Below are 18,495 nucleotides of genomic sequence, written 5' to 3'. Positions count from 1 at the left end.
GACGTCATCACGCGACTAAGCGCGTTTGTTGGTCGAGGCTTTAAGCGATTTTGTCAGGAAAAGCTTTTGTGCGTGTGGCTACAACGTTGTACGTTTGCAGAGGTGTTTCTGACTTTTAGCGTAGTTATGTCCACAAGCGACTTCTATTTAAGGTATTATGTGGGACACAAAGGGAAATTTGGTCACGAGTTTCTGGAGTTTGAATTTAGGCCGGACGGTAAGTAGTGCGCCATTTGAACTAAGCTAGCAAACTAGCTTTATGCTAACGTTGACTTTGCTCCCCGGCAGTGTAACTAGTTACAGGCCTGAAACGTTTGAAATACATTTTGGGAACGAACTTGCTAAAATTACTGTTTACTTATTAATAAAGTATTGCTAATTATGTATTAGTAGAACTATCTACCTAAAGAGATGAGATTGGAGTATATTAAATAGCTACTTAGGAGTTTGAGATTTCAGAGAAAGCGAGCACGATAGCTAAGCTTGTTAGGTAGCTTAGCTAACCAAACTAACCTAGCAAGCTAGTCTATCTATAGCCATGTCCTCACAATTGTTTTAATTTAGAAACACTCTTGTTGTACATTACACAACGCTGATGTTTGCTTGTGCTGGGGAATAAATAAACGCTTATAGTGTAGGCTTGCAATTATAGATCCCTCCAACGAATGGTGTAAATCACATGTATGGGGTTTCTCTGTTGTGCAGGAAAGTTGAGGTATGCAAACAACAGCAACTACAAAAACGACGTCATGATCAGAAAAGAGGTAAAGAGTATTTATATGGAAGATGAAAATAAACCTTATTCAGTTTTTAAATGGATGGTTTCATGTAGTCTTTCTTTATTCTAGGCTTACGTCCACAAAAGTGTGATGGAGGAGCTCAAGAGGATCATTGATGACAGTGAAATCACCAAGGAAGACGACGCACTGTGGCCTCCTCCTGACAGGGTTGGCAGACAGGTTTGTCTTTAACTGAAACACTGCATGTTTTCATATTACCAGACGCATACTCTGTATCGTAAAAGTTGCTATCGTTTTCTTTTCTAGGAATTGGAGATTGTTATTGGCGATGAACATATTTCATTCACAACCTCCAAAATTGGCTCATTGATCGATGTCAACCAGTCAAAGTAAGTAACAAGCACACTGGTTGTGCCTGAGACTTTAGATGTTGTAGTAGCTACTGATCTTGTTTAGCAGTACCCTGTGATGTATATTTAGTATATTTACAAGCAAATAATTCCTCTACAAAAAATTCTAGTTCATGAAAGCATGTTTTTAAATTTTTTTAACCACTGCTATGAGTCCACAAGCATGTTCTCTGCATGGTAATACAGCTGCATGGTCATATACAAGGATATACTTAGAACGCTTGGTTCTCTTCATGTTATGTGAGCACTTAAATGCATGCTGTACAAATAATGTGTGGACTCTGGGATCCATTTATGAGCAAATGAAATTTCATCCTAGGGGTGTTTGTTTCTTAAATTGGCACAAGTGGGACAACAAATGACCGCTATACTTTGGTAGACTTGAATACATTCAGGACACTAGCCTGTCTGCTTAGCTAGCTAGTGCTAAGTTCTTATGACTTAGATATTTGTTAAGGAGAAATTTTAAATAGAAGTGATGCAGCATTTCAAGTTTAAGCTGCTGTTGGCTATAGTGACTGTAGTAAATTAGGAAAAAACATTGATTTTTTATTTTATTTTTATTTCTCAGAGATCCAGAAGGCCTCAGAGTATTCTACTACCTGGTACAGGACCTCAAGTGTCTTGTCTTCAGTCTTATCGGCCTCCATTTTAAGATCAAGCCTATCTAAGTTCAACAGTTACTTCTCTTTGACCGTTGTTTTAAGTTGTTTGATCACTGTTTGATCACTGTTTGGCATTTGTACATTTGTTTATCTGTTGCTTTTTTTTTTTTAATAAATAGTTTCAATTTCAGAACCAGTGCTTTACCGCAAATTCTAAAATGGTTGAACATTAACTGCATAAAAGTTGCAATTTAATTTAATTTAGAAAATTGCCAGTAATGCATTTCATTGCTGCAATTGTCAAACAAGTAAAAAGATGACGCTTGTAAATTCAGATAGAAAAGTCAACCTTTACGAACACATCGTCTGGCTCTGATGTAATATTTTTTCCATCAACTCTTACACACATTACACTAATGCATTCTAACAATTCAACACTTAGTCACTGTTACTGCATCTTCAAAAACTCAACATGCCCCTTGGGTAATAAGAGAAAAGGTATTATATAAATTAATTTTACACAGATGCAATTTCCTATGCTGTTTGTGAGCAACCTCTCTCAAACCCTCACCATTTATTTAATTATAAATTATTTTCCAAGGTTGAGTGAAATACAAAACACTCAACTGTTCAGTTATCTAGTTCACAGAAATCGTCTACATCATGGTATAATTTCTAACTGATCAACATGATTTATACTATTGAAATAGTCTGGTTAAATTCTTATCTAGCTCCTCTAAACTGAGGTCTTGTGATACCTTAAATGGTCCTTCACTGTACAGTTACCATTGCTTTTCTCTGAATAAAAACTTAACTAGATTTAATTGGCTTTCCATCAATAACAGTAAAAATGTCCTCCAGGGACTTTTGGACACACTGAAGGAATTCATGAACATTTCTGGTTGGGTAGCTGGACACGTTGCAACCAATCCAGTCATCATGAACACCATATCCAACTCCAAAGCCATCTGGCACTACAGGTGCAAAACCACCCAGGCTGACAGCAGGGCTAGTGAGGGTGCTGGTAGACAGGATGTTGTGGTTTATAGCTGTATATGCTGGGTCCTGATACAGATTTGGCATTTCCATTCCTTTGGAATTAGACAGGTAGCGCATGGCAAAGAGATGTCTGTCAAATCCTTGTCCTGAAAATGATTCACAGTAACCAGAGCTCAACTGAGTTTGAGTATTCAGAACATATACAAGCCACTGTTATTACCTTTGAATTTACATAGTCCCTTATTTTGCATATTAATATTTTTAGCACTACATAATCCAACATTCCTCCGGCATTCTATAAAAATAGTGAACTAGCTGTCATGTAAGAAGGAATAGAAAGTTATGGCACTCACCCATGGCTGCCTCTTTGGTGAGCTGGCCGTGGTATTTGGAGCAGGCGTCCAGCATGCCCTGGAGCTGCTCTACGCTGTGCTGGCCAAGCTGCTGAACGAAGGCCTGGGCACAGCGCTGCGTGTAAGTGGTGGCGGGACGGATGGTCTCAGTGCGGCCGTGCTTGAAGGCTGCGGTGCTGCATGACTCGTATGTAGCGACGGTCTTGCCGTACTGGCGTAAGAAGCCCATCTGGAAGGCCAGCTGAGCAATGGCATCGGGACTGAGCTTCTTCTTCTTCAGCTGTTCTTTCCCACCTCTTTTGAACTCCATAGCGTGGATGGTGAGCTTGGAGACGGCAGCCTGGAAGTTCTCTTTGGCCTTTGCTATCCCGTGCTCAAGGTCAGGACTCAGCTTGAACTCCAGCCTCTGGACGGCAGAAGCAGAGTCTATGGGAGCGGGCGGGGTTGTGGGCCCAACCAATGGCCTCTCTGTGGTGTCTTTAAAGACTTCATTTTGGAAACGTAGGACGGCTACACCATCACCCCAAGAGTGCTCAAAATTAATGGCTGCCTGCCCATCCTTGCTTAAGATCAAACTGAAAGACTTATCGTACCAGCGATTGCATCCATCTCCATGAAGCATGTTGTGGGAGATGTGTATGTGGTCACGCATCTCCTCCTCATCAAGACAAAGACAAAAGAGAGCACTGTCCACTATCTGTACAGCCTCTCTGTTTCCTGCTTCTAGAAGTTTCTCCCGCAGCCCTGCCCAAACATCTCTGTTCTCACTCGTCAGGACCCCCACGGGACACACAGGAGCTGGAGTCGGGTCTGCCAGAATGTATTTGAGGTGTGACAAGATCTCGGTCGGCTTCACTAGATTACCATCCCTGTCCACCACATCGAATACGTACATATTGCCTCTTTTCATTACGAGTAGGTGATTGCCTTTCTGGTGCGTGCAGAGCTCATCAGTTTTGGGTTTGGGGATGCGTGTGGAGTTGAATAGACGGAAGTACTGAGACATATCCAAGGGATACGCATTAACCATATAGGCTCCAAACCATGAGACGGAGGAGGGCACCCATCGGATGAACTTTTTGAAGGAATCAGTATTGCTCTTAGCTGGGTTCAGGTGGAATACCTCTGGTTCAAGGAGTCCAGCACGCAAGGTCTTCATAAACCTCACCGCAGAGCACACTATGTTAGTGGCCCGAATGAGTTGGTCATTGTACTCAGGTTTGGGGTCAGGATTGAAGCTCATGAAAGGATTAAAGTTCAAGACCACAGATTCACGAGCACTTAGGTACATGTCGAACCATGGAGCTGGACAAAACAAAAAGGTTAGTTGACAGCTTGTTGGGTTATGAATACAACTAAACTGGCATAATCTCTTATTTAGGTAACCACCTATATCACCCCACCACTCTTCCCCTAAAGAACATTTCAAATGCAAAGCTTTTACTTCACTCCAAAAACCTCCCCACCATGATTCACCCAGGAACCAGTCAAATTCCACCACACTTGAAATAGTAGTGGTATTGAAGAGTTTGATTTAAGACTAGACACAACCCAATCACCTGAAATGTAGCTGGTGTGTTTATTCATCTTGTCCTGAGCCACAAGCTCTTCATGTAACTGCTTGCCAATGCCATTCTGGAAATCGTGTGCTAGTTTCACTGTATTGCTGTGCAAACATAACGGATGCAAAATTTGTAATGCAACTTCTATTAGCTTCTTTTAAAGAATGTTAGCATGAAGAATTACCTTTACCTGTAGTTCTCATCATCTAAAAGTGGTCTTTGAGCTGCTAGATATCTCCGTATTGTATCCTCAAGTTTGGGCACTGGTAATCTGAAGATTGAAAATAATTTTTTTTAATGCCACACTGACGGACATGCAGTTTTTTAAATCGAATATTCTAAAGAGGAACTAAAAGTGTGGCAGATGGGGGACATCTTTTTCTGTAACACAGCACCCTCAAACATGTAGTGCACTTTCACCTACATTTTTCAAAATGATACAATAGCAGTTGATTTATGTCAATAGCAGTGTCATTTAAATACACGAATGAGCCAGTAACGTGGCCCCTACTGTTAATGTCACCTAATAACGCGACAAAAGAGCATGCAACTGATAAATAAATAAAATATTAATAAAATCAATTAATAAAAAAGCAATTGTGACTTACCGTGGCAAACTCTTTTGGTAGTGCATAGTTGGAACAATACTTCTATGCAAGTATTCGGATCCCGCATCATCTTTACTGCTGTATTTTCGCTGATTTACCGCTAACACTGACCCTACACAAGTAGTTTTCAATGCCAAGGGTTTTAGCTTCCACAGTGTTGAAGTTATGTGTGATGAGAGGAAATATGCCATTATTTTCTTAGTTGGTTAGCTTTAGCTAGACGTTCGTAAGATCTTTTTGGCTAAGAAAACGAACTAATGATTAACAGCTTGGACATCTGCTAATTCAACGAAGGTAATGTGACTGAAACATAGCTAAAGTTGACTTTTATTGTATTAGAATGGTTACCTCCCACACACACGGACTACAGTAAGACTATAGTAATTATTTTACTACATCGACGTTTTCTATCTCCACGTGTAATCAAAACACCAAATCAAAACAAACTCGAATAAATTGATTTAATTTAGCTAACCGTTGAGTAATAATTGTCAGTCTATGTTTTGAACATTCACTTCCGCAAGTCGATTCAATCGTTCTGAATGTGCTGAAATAAAAGTCCCACCTTCTGTCAATAAATGTATAAACATACATTGTTTTAGTCACTCTTACAGGCTATCTGTTGTCATATAACCTATTGTTTAAATACATATGTGTGATTTGTGAAAAACCACAAATCATTTTTTTCCACAATACAATTTTCTAAATTTTGAGTATTGGAATTATGTCTCCACGCATAATCAAAATACTAAATTAAAATAAATTCGCAGCTTAAAATTAATAAAATCAACATCAAATTTTTAACCAATCTTGAACATCCACTATATTTGTGGCGCGATGTACAAACGAGTCCTTTTTTCCACAATAAAAGTAGCTATATACATTTTGGTCAGCAAAGACAAAAACCGAATTAATAATTCAAAAATAATCGCCAACAAATTAAGCCACCAAAGAAAGTGATTTAAATGATTCTGTAATCACGACACAAGCGCGCACAAACGCGCACGATTGGAGGTGCTTTTGGACGTGTTTAGCTAAACGTGGGTTCGGATTGGTTTAATCATAGACGACTGTGGAAATGATTGGGCGTTAGATTTCGTTCCGAGATGCTGTGGGGAGGGTTGGTAAACCAACTCATCCTCAGCAGCTGATTGCATAAATGCCACATCAGGTTACGGGCATCATCAGGACCATTTGTGCAGGCTTCAAAATACACGAAGGCAGACACATTAGGATATAGGTTCTTCTTCTATTGAGTAGTTACAAGTAAAAAAACAAAGCAGGTAAGAAATATATGGAACATAGTACCCAAATATGTTCTGGTTTAGCGAACATTGCATTTATTTCGGATGGCGGAGTTGCTAATGAGGATAAATGTTAATTGTTTGATGGTAGTTTCCTATAAAACTAGCGTTAAATGACTAAGATATTTACTAAGTTGTATTCTGTAATTTGCTCCAAATAGAGATGTTGCATCGAACATGGTTAAAAACAAATCCGCGCACCGCAGAAGATACAACTATGCTGTCTGCATTGCGGAATAGATGCATTTAATTCAAGAACGGTAGTGTGTCAGAGCAGGCGTGCAGATGACCTGACCCACTAATTATTCTGTGTGACATTTTGGGTCAAGGTGTGACGATCTGAATTGGGACATTTGGAATTTTAGGCAATGGTCAATTAATGTACGAACCACAGACTCTGAACACGTATAACACGTATATTTTATTATAAAATCATGTTGCGTGTTTGTCTCTCTTAGTATCTGAAAGGCAGCAATGGGGTCTCTCAGTCGGCAGGAGTTCTTCCAGGAACTGGCTTCAGGTTGCTTGCTACCGACTGCCCAACAGGGCCTGGAGCAAGTCTGGCAGTTATTACTCATCTGCTTACTGTGTAGATTGCTGTGGAAATTTGGTAAGATAAAGACTATTAGTACATTTTATTATATTGCAACATTGCATGTACCCACAATTGAGCTAAAATGTGGCATTAGTAGAAAAGGCTTTGCCAGTCGACTTATGAAAGGCTGACATTTTCTCTTTTCTCACCGGCAGGCCACTTGCCCTCATACTTAAAGCACCTGAGTACGATTGCAGGTGGCTTTTATGCACTCTATCTGTTCTTCGAGCTGCACATGGTGTGGGTGGTGTTGCTCAGCCTCCTTTGCTACCTCATCCTCTTTCTGTGCCGGCATTCCAACAGCCGTGGACCCTTCCTCTCCGTTACCGTCCTCATCTACCTGCTGCTAGGGTGCGCAAGTCACAAATCCTCTTACATATGTGAACTTCCACTTTAGGACACGTGTGGCCCAGTGAATAATCTTTTATGATTGTTTATTATTATGTTATTTTTATTATAAGAAATGTTCCTCTTTGCTGAAAGTGAAATCTTGCAGGCTTATGTAATCCCATACAATATAGCTCTATATCAAGTTGCTTTCTTTTAAGTTAAATTTTCTATTCACTTTAAATCTTTTAATAGTCACATTTATGCATTTGGCAGATACTCTTAACAGAACAATATTTATCAATATGGAAGTGTGGTACCTGAAAACCAAACCTGTGTTCTTGGTGTAACTAGCACCTTGTTGTACCTATCTGAATTATGTAGTGAGGAATTACAAGGAACCTGTATACACATTCTACATTATGTTTCAGGGAATTGCATATGATGGACACTAACAGTTGGCACAAAATGAGAGGTCAGTCTCTAAGGTTGCAGTGTTCTTAACAGTGCGGTCTGTTTTCTGTTATAAGCCTTTTTCTAACAATCATGAAACCATGTCCTTTGCTTGAAGGGTACAGAACACATACTGCCCTTAATGCCTAAGTTTTAATTAGCAGTGGCATGAGAAGGCCAAACAGATCTTTATGGGTGACATATTTACCTAGGTTCCCAGATGGTTGTTGCCATGAAGGCAATCTCTCTTGCCTTTGACTTGGACAAAGGCATCGTGAAGAACGTACCGTCCCCAGTGGAGTTCATGGGCTATATTTACTTCGTGGGAACAATCATATTTGGCCCCTGGATCAGCTTCAACAGCTACAGGGATGCAGTAAAAGGTCGAAAACTTGTGAGTAATAAAAACATGTAATTGTAGCTCAAGATGTCTGTTTGTATGCAGAAATAAGGAGCAAAAGATTATCGATAACTTGACTCCTAAAGTTCCAGTCTGTTTTCAACAGAATGCATCCTGGTTTGTGAAGGTGGTGAGCAGCTGGATAAAGAGTCAGCTGTTCCTGCTGTTGTCCAATTGTGTTGCTCCATACCTCTTCCCCTACTTCATCCCCATCTTTGGAGACAAGCTTCTCCGGAGGTAAGTAGAGACTGTATCTACATGGGAGAAGAGAGGGTTAGTTTCAAATGTAACTAAATGAAAGAATCCTGGTTTTCTGATTTGTGTTTTGTTGCACAAATTTGTTGTTTGCTGCTTTTGTGATGATCTTACTTCAGTTTTGTCTTATCTAATAATTTTTCGTATTTGTTTTTAACGTCTTCTCCCAGTAAGAGAGGGCGAAAGATCAGGTAATCCTTTGTGCGCTGTTTCATCTTTCAGACATATTCAGACAACGTTTTTTTTTTTTTTTTCTCAGACAACGATGAATTGTGCTATCTGACTTAAAATTGAACAGGCCTCAGCATTTCTGTGCCTCTGTACATAATCAACACAGAAAACTAAGGACAGTAAATCATTACATTTTAAAAGTTTATACCTTTTTAATTACTGAAAGGTCAGGGTTCAGAGCAGGGTTCAAGTTCTGATAGCTAACAGCTGAATCTTTATATGTGCAAACTTTGCCATCTTATGTGTCTTAATAACATCCTTTATTGATGTGTTTATCTTATTTTATCTAACTGCTTCAGAGGCTTGGCTGCAAGGTAAAGCATGTTTTTAAAAGATTTCAGACTTCTGATTCAGTTCCTTGCTCTTGTAAAAGGGATAGAAAGGCTAACTCCAATCTACAATAACATTCCCACTTTTTGTCAGGTGGTTGCTGGCCTACAGAAATACCCTGTCCTTCCACTTTAGTAACTACTTTGTGAGTTACCTCAGTGAAACTACCACCACATTGGCAGGTGCTGGCTGCACAGAAGTGAAGGACCATCTTAAATGGTTTGCTCAAACACATTTGTGCTTTGTCCTATTTACTGACCAAGCAATTATTTTACTTTTCCTTCGGTAGCCCTAAAGACTGTCTGTGTGTCCAATCCCATCGCTCTGTATTCCACAGGGATCTTTCGGTGGCTAAACCACTAAACATTGAGTTTCCCAGGTCTATGGTGGAGGTGGTGACTTCCTGGAACCTGCCCATGTCTCATTGGCTCAAGACGTGTACGTATTGGGCAGCAGTTGGTGTGCCTCATTTAAAGAAACTTTTCATTATTCAGTGATTTTAATAGACTCCCAAACTGCACTTTTAACTTGGAAATCTATAGGCTTTATTGTGCTGTTCCTCCAAACATTCAGATGTGTTCAAGAAGGCTCTGGCATGCGGGGTGTTTCCAGCTGTCCTCCTCACATACACAGCTAGCACTCTACTGCACGTGAGTGTGTGCCCCTCTCGTGCTGATGGGGTTCCTCTGCAGCCCTTACCACCATATGTTCTCAATGTCATTTTTTTACCTGTGTGATTTGGTGAGTTTCTCACCAGTGGGTTGTTTAATTGTCGTTACTTTAATTGATGCCTTCAGGGAGTAAGTTTCCACATTGGAGCAGTGTTGTTCAGCCTTGCTTTCATGACGTATATTGAACATGGTGAGTGACTACAAAATATTTAGATACAAAATCTCTAGTGTTTAATGAATGCCTTTAATATGTAAGTAATATTATTATATTCATACATAATTCCGGTTAGTGTTTATTCAAAGAGGTTTTTTGCTCTGTATAAAGCGATTTTGGCAATTTGTTGCCTATATTTAAACCTTCAACATTAATGAATTCGTTTAAAACACGCTAACTAAATGTTATACCTATTCTGATTTTGATGGTTTGCTGTCTACAGATATTTCACAGCTTTATGGCAGATTATACCCTAATGACACAACAGTCATTCAGTGTTGTGTGTTTGAGTGACATCATACTTTATGCTTCATTTCTTTTGTAGTGTTGAGGAAAAGATTGTCCAGCGTCTTTAATGCATGTGTCCTCTCCAAGAAATGCCCACCAGACTGCAAACACCAACACAAGAAGGTGGGGGTGCATTTATTTCATGATTAATACACAACACAGACAGCAGTCTCTTACCACATGAGAAAAGTGTTAATATCTAGCACATACTGTACGTGCCATTTAAAACCAAATTAAGAAAATATCTCTGAGAGTTGGCATTTTTACAGTTAAAATCTCAACGCACAAATGCTTTTCTTTAGTCCACACATGATCTCCCACCTAAGAAAGAAAATCCTCATATATTTTTACATTTTTTTTACTGTTAAGATATGTGCTGGTACGTACAGTGCTAGGTTTTCTTATATTGGGAGCAGTGCTTATTAATTCAGATTGATTAAGTGCTGTCAAGGAAATCAGTGTTCCTAATTTCACAATGAACTTGGAAAAAAGTATAATTTACTTTGAAATGCTACTTAAAAAGAGAAAAGAATTTCAGCATATTTTCCATAGATGGTGGTGGTGGTGGTGGTGGTGGTGAATTCTGGGCTAAAGTTTGGGATTAATATGTAAGAAAGGGGCAGCCTGTGCAGTTTTATGAGGTTTAACTTGAGTAGTACATGCATGTCCTGCTGTGTGTCCTGCATTCTCAAGGAATTCTGGGTGTACGGTATTAATGGAGCCTTTAGCATGCTGGCTGTACTCCACCTGACCTACCTGGGCTCTGTCTTTGGATCCAGCGCTGATGATGTAGACTTTGATGGGGTAAAGTTTTACTTGTACTTTATACAAAGATATACTTTGTACTCTGTAGTTTTTAGATAGTCAAAACAAGTCATACTTATTTATACAACACTTATAAAAGACAAGTGTTGGTGAAAAGTGTTTCACAATGAAATCTTGTAAAGCAAAAAAGTAAGAAACAAAATTCAAGATAAAATAGAAATAAAAGAAGCTAGCAGGCATCTATAGTAATATGTTAGAACATGCAGTCTGATCAGAAACATTTCTTTGACAGAACAGATCCAAACCGCCCCCCAAAATAAGATCTTAATATTTGAAGACATCTATTGCAGGGAAAGTTTAATTAAAAACTCTTAGTGTTCAATAAAAATGGTGAGATTGTTAGTGTTTTGGGGCAGTGATGGAAAAAACTCACCTTTAGACAAAGAGAACAGAATGGCCAAAATCACTGGGTTGGAAGATCTGAGATCGTAACAGATGGAATAGAGGCAGAGTAGTTGAGTGATTTCACTTGTTGCCATATAGGGCTTTCAAACAAATAATAATAAAAAAATTTAAAGTTAATATTTCTTTGCTGTTTCTGAATAGATTTGAATCATAAACATCAGTGGACATAAGTAAGAGATTGTATACAGTTGTGATCAAATTTATTCAACCCCCACTGAAATAAAGTGTTTTGGCCAGTTTGACATTGATTTTGATCATTTCAGTCATCTTATTTACAATTATATCAAAGAGGCACTTATAAATTAGACAAACATAACATAATATTTATGATGGAATAACCACAAATGTCTTTACTGTGCTCACATCATTATCAGTTTTATTCAACCCCCTAGTGACATTATTTTTTAGTACTTAGTACAACATCCTTTTCCAGTTATGACAGCTTTCAAGCGTGAAGCATAGCTTGACACAAGTGTCTTGCAGCGACCTATGGGTATCTTAGCCCATTCTTCATGGGCAAAAGCCTCCAGTTCAGTCACATTCTTAGGCTTGCGCACTGCAACTGCCTTCTTTAGGTCCCACCAGAGGTTCTCAATTGGATTTAAGTCTGGTGATTGCGATGGCCACTCTAGAATGTTCCAGCCTTTCATGTTCAACCATGCTCTAGTGGACTTGGATGTGTGCTTCGGATCATTGTCCTGTTGGAAGGTCCAACGTCTCCCAAGCCGCAGGTTTGTGACTGACTCCATCACATTTTCCTCCAAGATCTCCTGGTACTGAAGGGAATTCATGGTACCCTGCACACGTTGAAGCTTTCCTGTACCATTAGAAGCAAAACAGCCCCAAAGCATAATTGACCCCCCGCCATGCTTCACAGTAGGCAAGGTGTTCTTTTGTTCATAAGCCTGGTTCTTCCTTCTCCAAACATAGCGCTGGTCCATTGTCCCAAACAGTTCTAATTTAGTTTCCAAAACCTGTTCCAAAACCTTTGTGGCTTGTCCACATGACTTTTGGCATACTGCAGTCGACTTTTCTTGTTCTTTGGAGTCAGCAAGGGGGTGCGTCTGGGCGTTCTGGCATGGAGGTCTTCGTTATGCAGTGCGCGCCTTATTGTCTGAGCTGAAACTTCAGTGCCCACATCTGACAGGTCTTTTTTCAGTTCCTTAGCAGTCACGCGGGGATTTTTCTCCACATTACGCTTCAGGTAGCGCACAGCAGTCGCGGTCAGGATCTTCTTTCTGCCACGACCAGGTAACGTTTCCACTGTGCCCTTTAACTTGAACTTGCGAATGATACTTCCGATAGTGTCTCTTGGAATATTTAACAACTTCGCAATCTTTTTATATCCATTGCCATTCTTGTGAAGAGCAATAACCTCTTCTCTTGTCTTCTGGGACCATTCTCTTGCCTTCACCATGCTTGGAAACACACCAGTAGATGTCTAGAAGGAGCTGAGTATCACAGTCCTTTTAAATCTGCCTAATTGGTGCTTCTCATGCTTGATTGCTGCTCGTTGACATCCACAGATGTTTTCAATACCTGATGGAAAACACTGGAATGAACCTCTGTTCTTAGGAGTGGTAGTCGTAAAGGGGTTGAATAATTGTGTCAATGAAGAAATCACAAAAAGGCCATTTAATACTTTATGACAAAAAAAATTGATGCTATCTTAGTTGCATTTAGTTCTTTAACAAGTCCTTGTAAGATTTCATTATGAACACAATTACAAATGTGCACTGAATTCCATAAAACCCTTCGCAGCATTGGGGGTTGAATAAATTTGATCACAACTGTAAGCAATGTTTTAAATTCAGTTCATTTCTGTGATTTTCTACACAGGATGGCATGGCCAGTCATACCATTCATAAATGGACAGAGCTGAGCTGGACGAGCCATTGGGTGACCTTTGGACTTTGGGTTTTATACCGTCTTATAATGTGAAAATGGACATATAAGCAAATATCAAGACATTGAAGAGGGAGCAAGTATAAAAAACAGGATGTTTTGTTTATGATTTGGACCTGTCATGATGACTTCACTGTGAATTCCTGATGCACTGGAAAAATGAACAAAACCTCAAATACTGAGAACTTTGCTACTCTTCTGATCTTCAGTATATCTTTGATACAGGCCCTGAGGCACATAATCACAGACCCCTATAAGTGTCGTGATGACCCTTGCTTTTCTTATCTCGCACAAAGGAGTTACCGTCACTCAACACATAAAGCTACATCACTTTATCAAGAACAATCGGCAGCTCTTGGAGGCTGTGACATGACTGAGGAACTGGTTTCAATCTTTTTATATAGTCTAAACCTATTTTGGAATAAGGATACATGTTCCATTGCATCAAAAGCTGCTTTGATGATGATACTATGGTTTTCATCAATATCTTGCACATCCGGTACGCACTTGTAAACCCATTTAATCTTTTTAATGCTGTGATGTGTTACTCAAACAAAGGATTGAAGTGATTTCTACCAATTATAGAACACATTCACTTTTGCTGTTCACATACTGTTACAGCAACTAATCTGGATAAAGATTAAACAGCTCCTTGGTTGTAGATGGACGTGGAGTCAGATATACTTTCTTTCCTTAGAATTTTAATAACTGAAACTGAAAGGGGGGACATCCTTTGTCTTTCCAGCTTGTAAAGATGATCCCAGGCACATCCACCCCAGCACACACTACAGGGTGCATAATTGGGTACATACCTGGGTTTGCCTGCTGGGGGTGACTGACAGATGACTTCCTTTTGCTCCACTAGTTCTTTTCTCTCACTCTTAAGTCAGGACAGGCATTTTATCGTCTCTATGAAAGATTTCTTGATCATTTGAAGGTCTGAGATGAAATTGTTTATGGATGAAATGTCCTATTTGTGTTCAGCTCTGAGTGGCTAGAAAACCTGGTAAATTTGTTGACTGGTTTTTAAATGTTTACATAATGTTATATTCTTTTTTTTAGCACTCTACATGCTAGTATTTGAAACTTGAGAGTAGTTTTTATTTATTTAGGCCTACCTTCTTTTCACAGATGTAGTTCAGACATTATTATTGTGAATTAGATAGATTGATTGCCTCGTATTAAGATGTGCCAAATGGAGCAGACAACTAATATTTAAATAGCAACCATCTCAAGTGTTATCATCTGGAGATTTTTGTTCCACATCAGATGTTACATCACATTTTGTTACATCAGTTTCCTTCGTATTGTTATTTATAGCATTTTCCTAATGAATAACTAATAAAGACTTTCTATTACATTGGCGTTTATGTTAATGTATTCAGCATGTATTCGATGAAAACAGCGCACCTAAGAAGTTAATGTTTTCGCATGTAGTACGTTTCCTCAACTGTAGGTGGCAGCAACCTGCAAGAATCTCCACGTTGGTTAAATATGAAAAAAAGATGCACTTCATATGGGGCAACATGGCCTTGTCCTCGAGCATGGCTTTGTGTGGTCGATTAGCAGGCCGAACCGCAGGCCTCCTTGGTCATAAGCGAGGGACGGGGGTTTTAACCCGGAGACTCTATGTCGCCACCAGCACACAAAACGGTGAGTATGAACGGAAGTAATAATTGTACATTTTCAATACATTCAGATTTTGAAGTCATGTTTTAAGCTAGCTAACGTTACATTCCATCAATGTCCGCTGGTTAGTCGGGGAACACCACACATGTTTATAACAACGTTTTACTGACTTCGTTGTAAACATTTTGATTGCCAGGCCAGGGCAAGGTCTTTTAACCCTCGCCTCAGTCCAAGGTTAACGTTGGCTGGTATTCACCCCGTACTGAGGAGCTAGTTGAAGGGGACAGCTGCATGGACATACAGCCACGGAGTTAATCCCAGTACTGCGGGGATAGCCGCACACAGCGACCGACCAAACGGCAGTAATGAGAGTCACTGAGGGGAAAACAGCAGTGTCGGTGAAGCAACCCCACATACATGCGACCAAATCACCGTGCGGCACTTTAGCGAAGCTAAAACTCTTTTGCCCTTGTTCAACGGACGGTGCAGTTTTCTCATGGTTTTGACCTTGTGGCGATTATAGCATGTTGGCTATATGCTTTGCCTGTATGGTGTTTTCTCATATTTGCGTTTCTTTTTCAGTGATATTTGCCCATAGGCGTAGTTTTGGGGGAAGTGTCCCCCCAGAAATAATTCCTACAGGTTGGGTGGTGTGAGCAATGTCTACCACCCCGCACAAAAAAAGAAAAAAAAAAAAGAAAAGTTGAAATGACACCTACGCTATGTCTAACTGCTGATAAAATTAAATCCTCTACAGCTCCTGTCACATAAGGAGGAATCTCAAGGTTAGGCTCTCGGTCACCTCCTATTCATCATAGTCCACAATATGTCTATGATCTAATATGAATACAGTTCAAATATTGTGTGTTGTTACCAAGACCCTCCTTAACTAGTCCCTGAATTCTTCATTGGAACTTTTTTGGCATCATTTCAGCTGAAAACCTGCTTCTTCTCACACTTCCATCTTTCCTTCTCAGAACTCATTCTTTGTGTATGTATTTATTCATGCCTGTTGTACTACTGAATTGTTAAGGTGTTATGAAGCTGTCATGTCATTATTTCTAGCTTGTGTAAAGCGTCTCTGTCTGTCTCCCAGAGCTGAGGTTTAAGCTGGACGAGAGGACTGCCCACAGCAGCCTCGACCTCTTCAAGAAAGACACGGGTGTGATATACCGCGTGCTGGGCCTCGACCCCTCCCACGTGCAGGACACCCCTCTCCGCTTCCGTGACTGGGCCGTTGTATTTGCTGACAGCCATATCGAATCCGGCCGCCACTACTGGGAGGTGACGGTCCAAAAGTCCCAAGAATTCCGTGTGGGCGTGGCCGACGCAGCGATGCCCCGGGATGAGTGCGTTGGCACAAACTCCTCCTCCTGGGTTTTCTCTTATGTACAGCGGAAGTGGTACACCATGACCACCAATAAGCTGGTGCCTGTGTCGCTGGTGGGGAAGCCGGAGCGAGTGGGGTTGCTTCTGGACTTTGAAGCAGGTTTGCTTAGCTTAATAGATACCCAGACAGCCAAGGTGGTCCACACAATAAAGACACAGTTCCAATCACCAGTCTGTCCGGCGTTTGCACTATGGGATGGGGAAATACTCACACATTCTGGGTTGGAGTTGCCACCAGGGCTTTAAAAGGAAAGCCAAGACCAAAGGATCAACAAGGCAATATGGAAAGCCCATGGCTCCAACATAAAAGCAGTACCTCAAACCCCCCCACAGGGTCATTCTCAATGAATTAAGCAGAATATCAGATCTCCTGATCCTAAAGCAGCAGCAGCCTTAAAGTCTTTAACAATAAACAAAATAATGCGGAATAAAAATGCGGTTGAAATATGGGACTGATTTGCATATCATACATACTTGAATTGTTAATAAGCTCGACATTTCCCATGTTATTAGATGGGTTTGGTCAGACTCATACTGCCTATGTGGAGAAATGTATAACAAGTACTTGGAATTGTACTCTTGATGAACATTATAGGCGAATTAACTTTTTCAATAAAATAATCTCCTTAGCATTGTCCCTCTTTGTTTCATATGTTGTGTTTTGCACCCTGTTCTCTATTTTAGGCAGAAGAGGTCTCACTGTCACAAATCCGGAGACGTTTACCAAGCTTTTTAAAAATAATAGAAAAAAAACACATAGAAAGAAGAACATTTTGTCAAGATTTAATTTCAGTTAAATTGTGCTCAATGGGGAATTTGTTGGCAGGTACTGTACATTGTTGCATACAGACAATACACCATCTGTAGGACGTCACATAGAGCAGCACCTAAGAAAATTTAAATACCTGTCACACTGTGTGTGTGTATATATATATTAGGGTGCCCGCCAAAAACGAACTTCTGAATTTCACATGCGGTACCCTCTCAGTTTGTTATATGGCATGATAGTAAATCACTGTAATTTTTTCAAATTTTTTATTGAATATTTAAAGGTGGCTCAATGTGTATAAAGTTAACACATATTGGTTAATATACGATAGCCGCTAGTGCTGGGCAGTTAATGTTTACTTTATGTCTCATCAACCAATGTCAAATTATTAATGCACTATCATATATAATCACAACTCAAATTGTATTATTTGAAAGTGAATTCACAACTGCTTTAACTAAGTTTATGCTACAGCCAGTCCAAAGAATTGTAAAATTCACGCAGTCTGCGATGCTGTGCTGCTACTGCTAGTGCTGAATGTCATCTGCAACACTGCCAGGCTCTGCAAATAATGATTTCCTGGCGACGGGATATCTGGCTCTGTGGCTCAAGACTGCCTGCAGAAGATACTGTTTCTGATCTTCATTTGTTGTAATTGAAGTGTTGAAGTCCTGCATCAATTTTACTGCTCGCTCTGCTCTATCATTTACCACGGCCAAACTGTCAACATATTTCTTTGCTTGTAGAAAGTCGTCACATTTCTGCCAAGTGTCAGGATCTGCTTGTGTAAGGAAGTCTGCATTCAACCCAAGAGTGTGAAAGAATGATATTGTTCTGTTTGTGACAAAGTCTTGGAGTTCCTTTTCAGGAATGACACCAGGTTCAATCTCGATCCGTTTTGGTGGCTTAGTTTCATCAGAGCCGGCTTTCTGAAGGGCAGTAATCATATTTCTTTTGATGTTGCTGTTCACACCATCATCAAAGAATGCAAGAGCGATTAATTCTTCACTCAGGTACCATAAGTGTCTTCGCCATATAGTATCAACTTTATTCATGTTGAGCCACCAGTAAATATTAACCTACAGCTCTGAAACTTTGCAGTGTTTATAAACAAAGCTGGCACTACAATTTGGGAGGGTACCACAGTCAAAATTGCCAACTTTAATTTTTTACATTGGTTTGGCGGGCACCCTAATATATATATATATATATATATATATATATATAT

At 39.9% G+C, this 18,495-nt stretch overlaps 4 protein-coding genes across 5 annotated transcripts; 3 read left to right on the top strand and 1 right to left on the bottom strand.

The window, feature by feature from the left end:
• Nucleotides 1–78: 78 nt before the first annotated feature.
• On the bottom strand, nt 79–5,817 carry cpt2 (carnitine palmitoyltransferase 2). The gene is made up of 5 exons (XM_077003863.1): nt 5,278–5,817; nt 4,860–4,940; nt 4,667–4,773; nt 3,108–4,412; nt 79–2,900 (listed from the first exon to the last, which is right to left on the bottom strand). The coding sequence occupies exons 1-5, from the start codon at nt 5,466–5,468 to the stop codon at nt 2,566–2,568; spliced, it is 2,019 nt and encodes a 672-aa protein (XP_076859978.1). The 5' UTR covers nt 5,469–5,817; the 3' UTR covers nt 79–2,565.
• magoh (mago homolog, exon junction complex subunit) lies at nt 82–2,574 on the top strand. Its single transcript, XM_077003869.1, has 5 exons — nt 82–217; nt 706–764; nt 849–959; nt 1,047–1,129; nt 1,722–2,574. The coding sequence occupies exons 1-5, from the start codon at nt 127–129 to the stop codon at nt 1,819–1,821; spliced, it is 444 nt and encodes a 147-aa protein (XP_076859984.1). The 5' UTR covers nt 82–126; the 3' UTR covers nt 1,822–2,574.
• Nucleotides 5,818–6,253: 436 nt separating the features above from the next.
• On the top strand, nt 6,254–14,147 carry porcn (porcupine O-acyltransferase). The gene is made up of 15 exons (XM_077003864.1): nt 6,254–6,560; nt 7,040–7,191; nt 7,332–7,527; nt 7,935–7,978; nt 8,169–8,350; nt 8,463–8,593; nt 8,782–8,802; nt 9,142–9,156; nt 9,266–9,391; nt 9,510–9,610; nt 9,746–9,822; nt 9,970–10,033; nt 10,383–10,468; nt 11,039–11,149; nt 13,415–14,147. The coding sequence occupies exons 2-15, from the start codon at nt 7,056–7,058 to the stop codon at nt 13,514–13,516; spliced, it is 1,392 nt and encodes a 463-aa protein (XP_076859979.1). The 5' UTR covers nt 6,254–6,560; nt 7,040–7,055; the 3' UTR covers nt 13,517–14,147.
• Nucleotides 14,148–14,940: 793 nt separating this feature from the next.
• spryd4 (SPRY domain containing 4) lies at nt 14,941–17,135 on the top strand. Of its 2 annotated transcripts, XM_077003868.1 has the most exons (3): nt 14,941–15,133; nt 15,867–15,894; nt 16,206–17,135. In XM_077003868.1, the coding sequence occupies exons 1-3, from the start codon at nt 15,110–15,112 to the stop codon at nt 16,742–16,744; spliced, it is 591 nt and encodes a 196-aa protein (XP_076859983.1). In that variant the 5' UTR covers nt 14,941–15,109; the 3' UTR covers nt 16,745–17,135. The 2 variants fall into 2 exon arrangements, with proteins under 2 accessions (XP_076859983.1, XP_076859982.1); XM_077003867.1 differs by lacking the exon at nt 15,867–15,894 and having other exon boundaries at nt 14,960–15,133.
• The last annotated feature ends 1,360 nt before the right edge of the window (nt 17,136–18,495 follow it).

Source organism: Brachyhypopomus gauderio, chromosome 4 (genome assembly GCF_052324685.1).
Source record: "Brachyhypopomus gauderio isolate BG-103 chromosome 4, BGAUD_0.2, whole genome shotgun sequence".
Lineage (NCBI taxonomy): Eukaryota > Metazoa > Chordata > Actinopteri > Gymnotiformes > Hypopomidae > Brachyhypopomus > Brachyhypopomus gauderio.
The sequence above is the reverse complement of the archived record's forward strand: the minus strand, read 5'-3'. Positions and strand labels throughout refer to the sequence as shown.

Coding starts and splice junctions, on each gene's coding strand:
- porcn (XM_077003864.1), top strand. CDS start 7,056: ATGGGGTCTCTCAGTCGGCAGGAGTTCTTCCAGGAACTGGCTTCAGGT. Junction 9,611..9,745: donor GTCTCATTGGCTCAAGACGT/GTACGTATTGGG, acceptor CCAAACATTCAG/ATGTGTTCAAGAAGGCTCTG. Junction 11,150..13,414: donor ATGATGTAGACTTTGATGGG/GTAAAGTTTTAC, acceptor TTTTCTACACAG/GATGGCATGGCCAGTCATAC.
- cpt2 (XM_077003863.1), bottom strand. CDS start 5,468: ATGGCATATTTCCTCTCATCACACATAACTTCAACACTGTGGAAGCTA. Junction 4,774..4,859: donor TTAGATGATGAGAACTACAG/GTAAAGGTAATT, acceptor ATGTTTGCACAG/CAATACAGTGAAACTAGCAC. Junction 4,413..4,666: donor ACACACCAGCTACATTTCAG/GTGATTGGGTTG, acceptor TGTTTTGTCCAG/CTCCATGGTTCGACATGTAC.
- magoh (XM_077003869.1), top strand. CDS start 127: ATGTCCACAAGCGACTTCTATTTAAGGTATTATGTGGGACACAAAGGG. Junction 765..848: donor ACGTCATGATCAGAAAAGAG/GTAAAGAGTATT, acceptor TCTTTATTCTAG/GCTTACGTCCACAAAAGTGT. Junction 960..1,046: donor CTGACAGGGTTGGCAGACAG/GTTTGTCTTTAA, acceptor TTTCTTTTCTAG/GAATTGGAGATTGTTATTGG.
- spryd4 (XM_077003867.1), top strand. CDS start 14,986: ATGCACTTCATATGGGGCAACATGGCCTTGTCCTCGAGCATGGCTTTG. Junction 15,134..16,205: donor CGCCACCAGCACACAAAACG/GTGAGTATGAAC, acceptor TCTGTCTCCCAG/AGCTGAGGTTTAAGCTGGAC.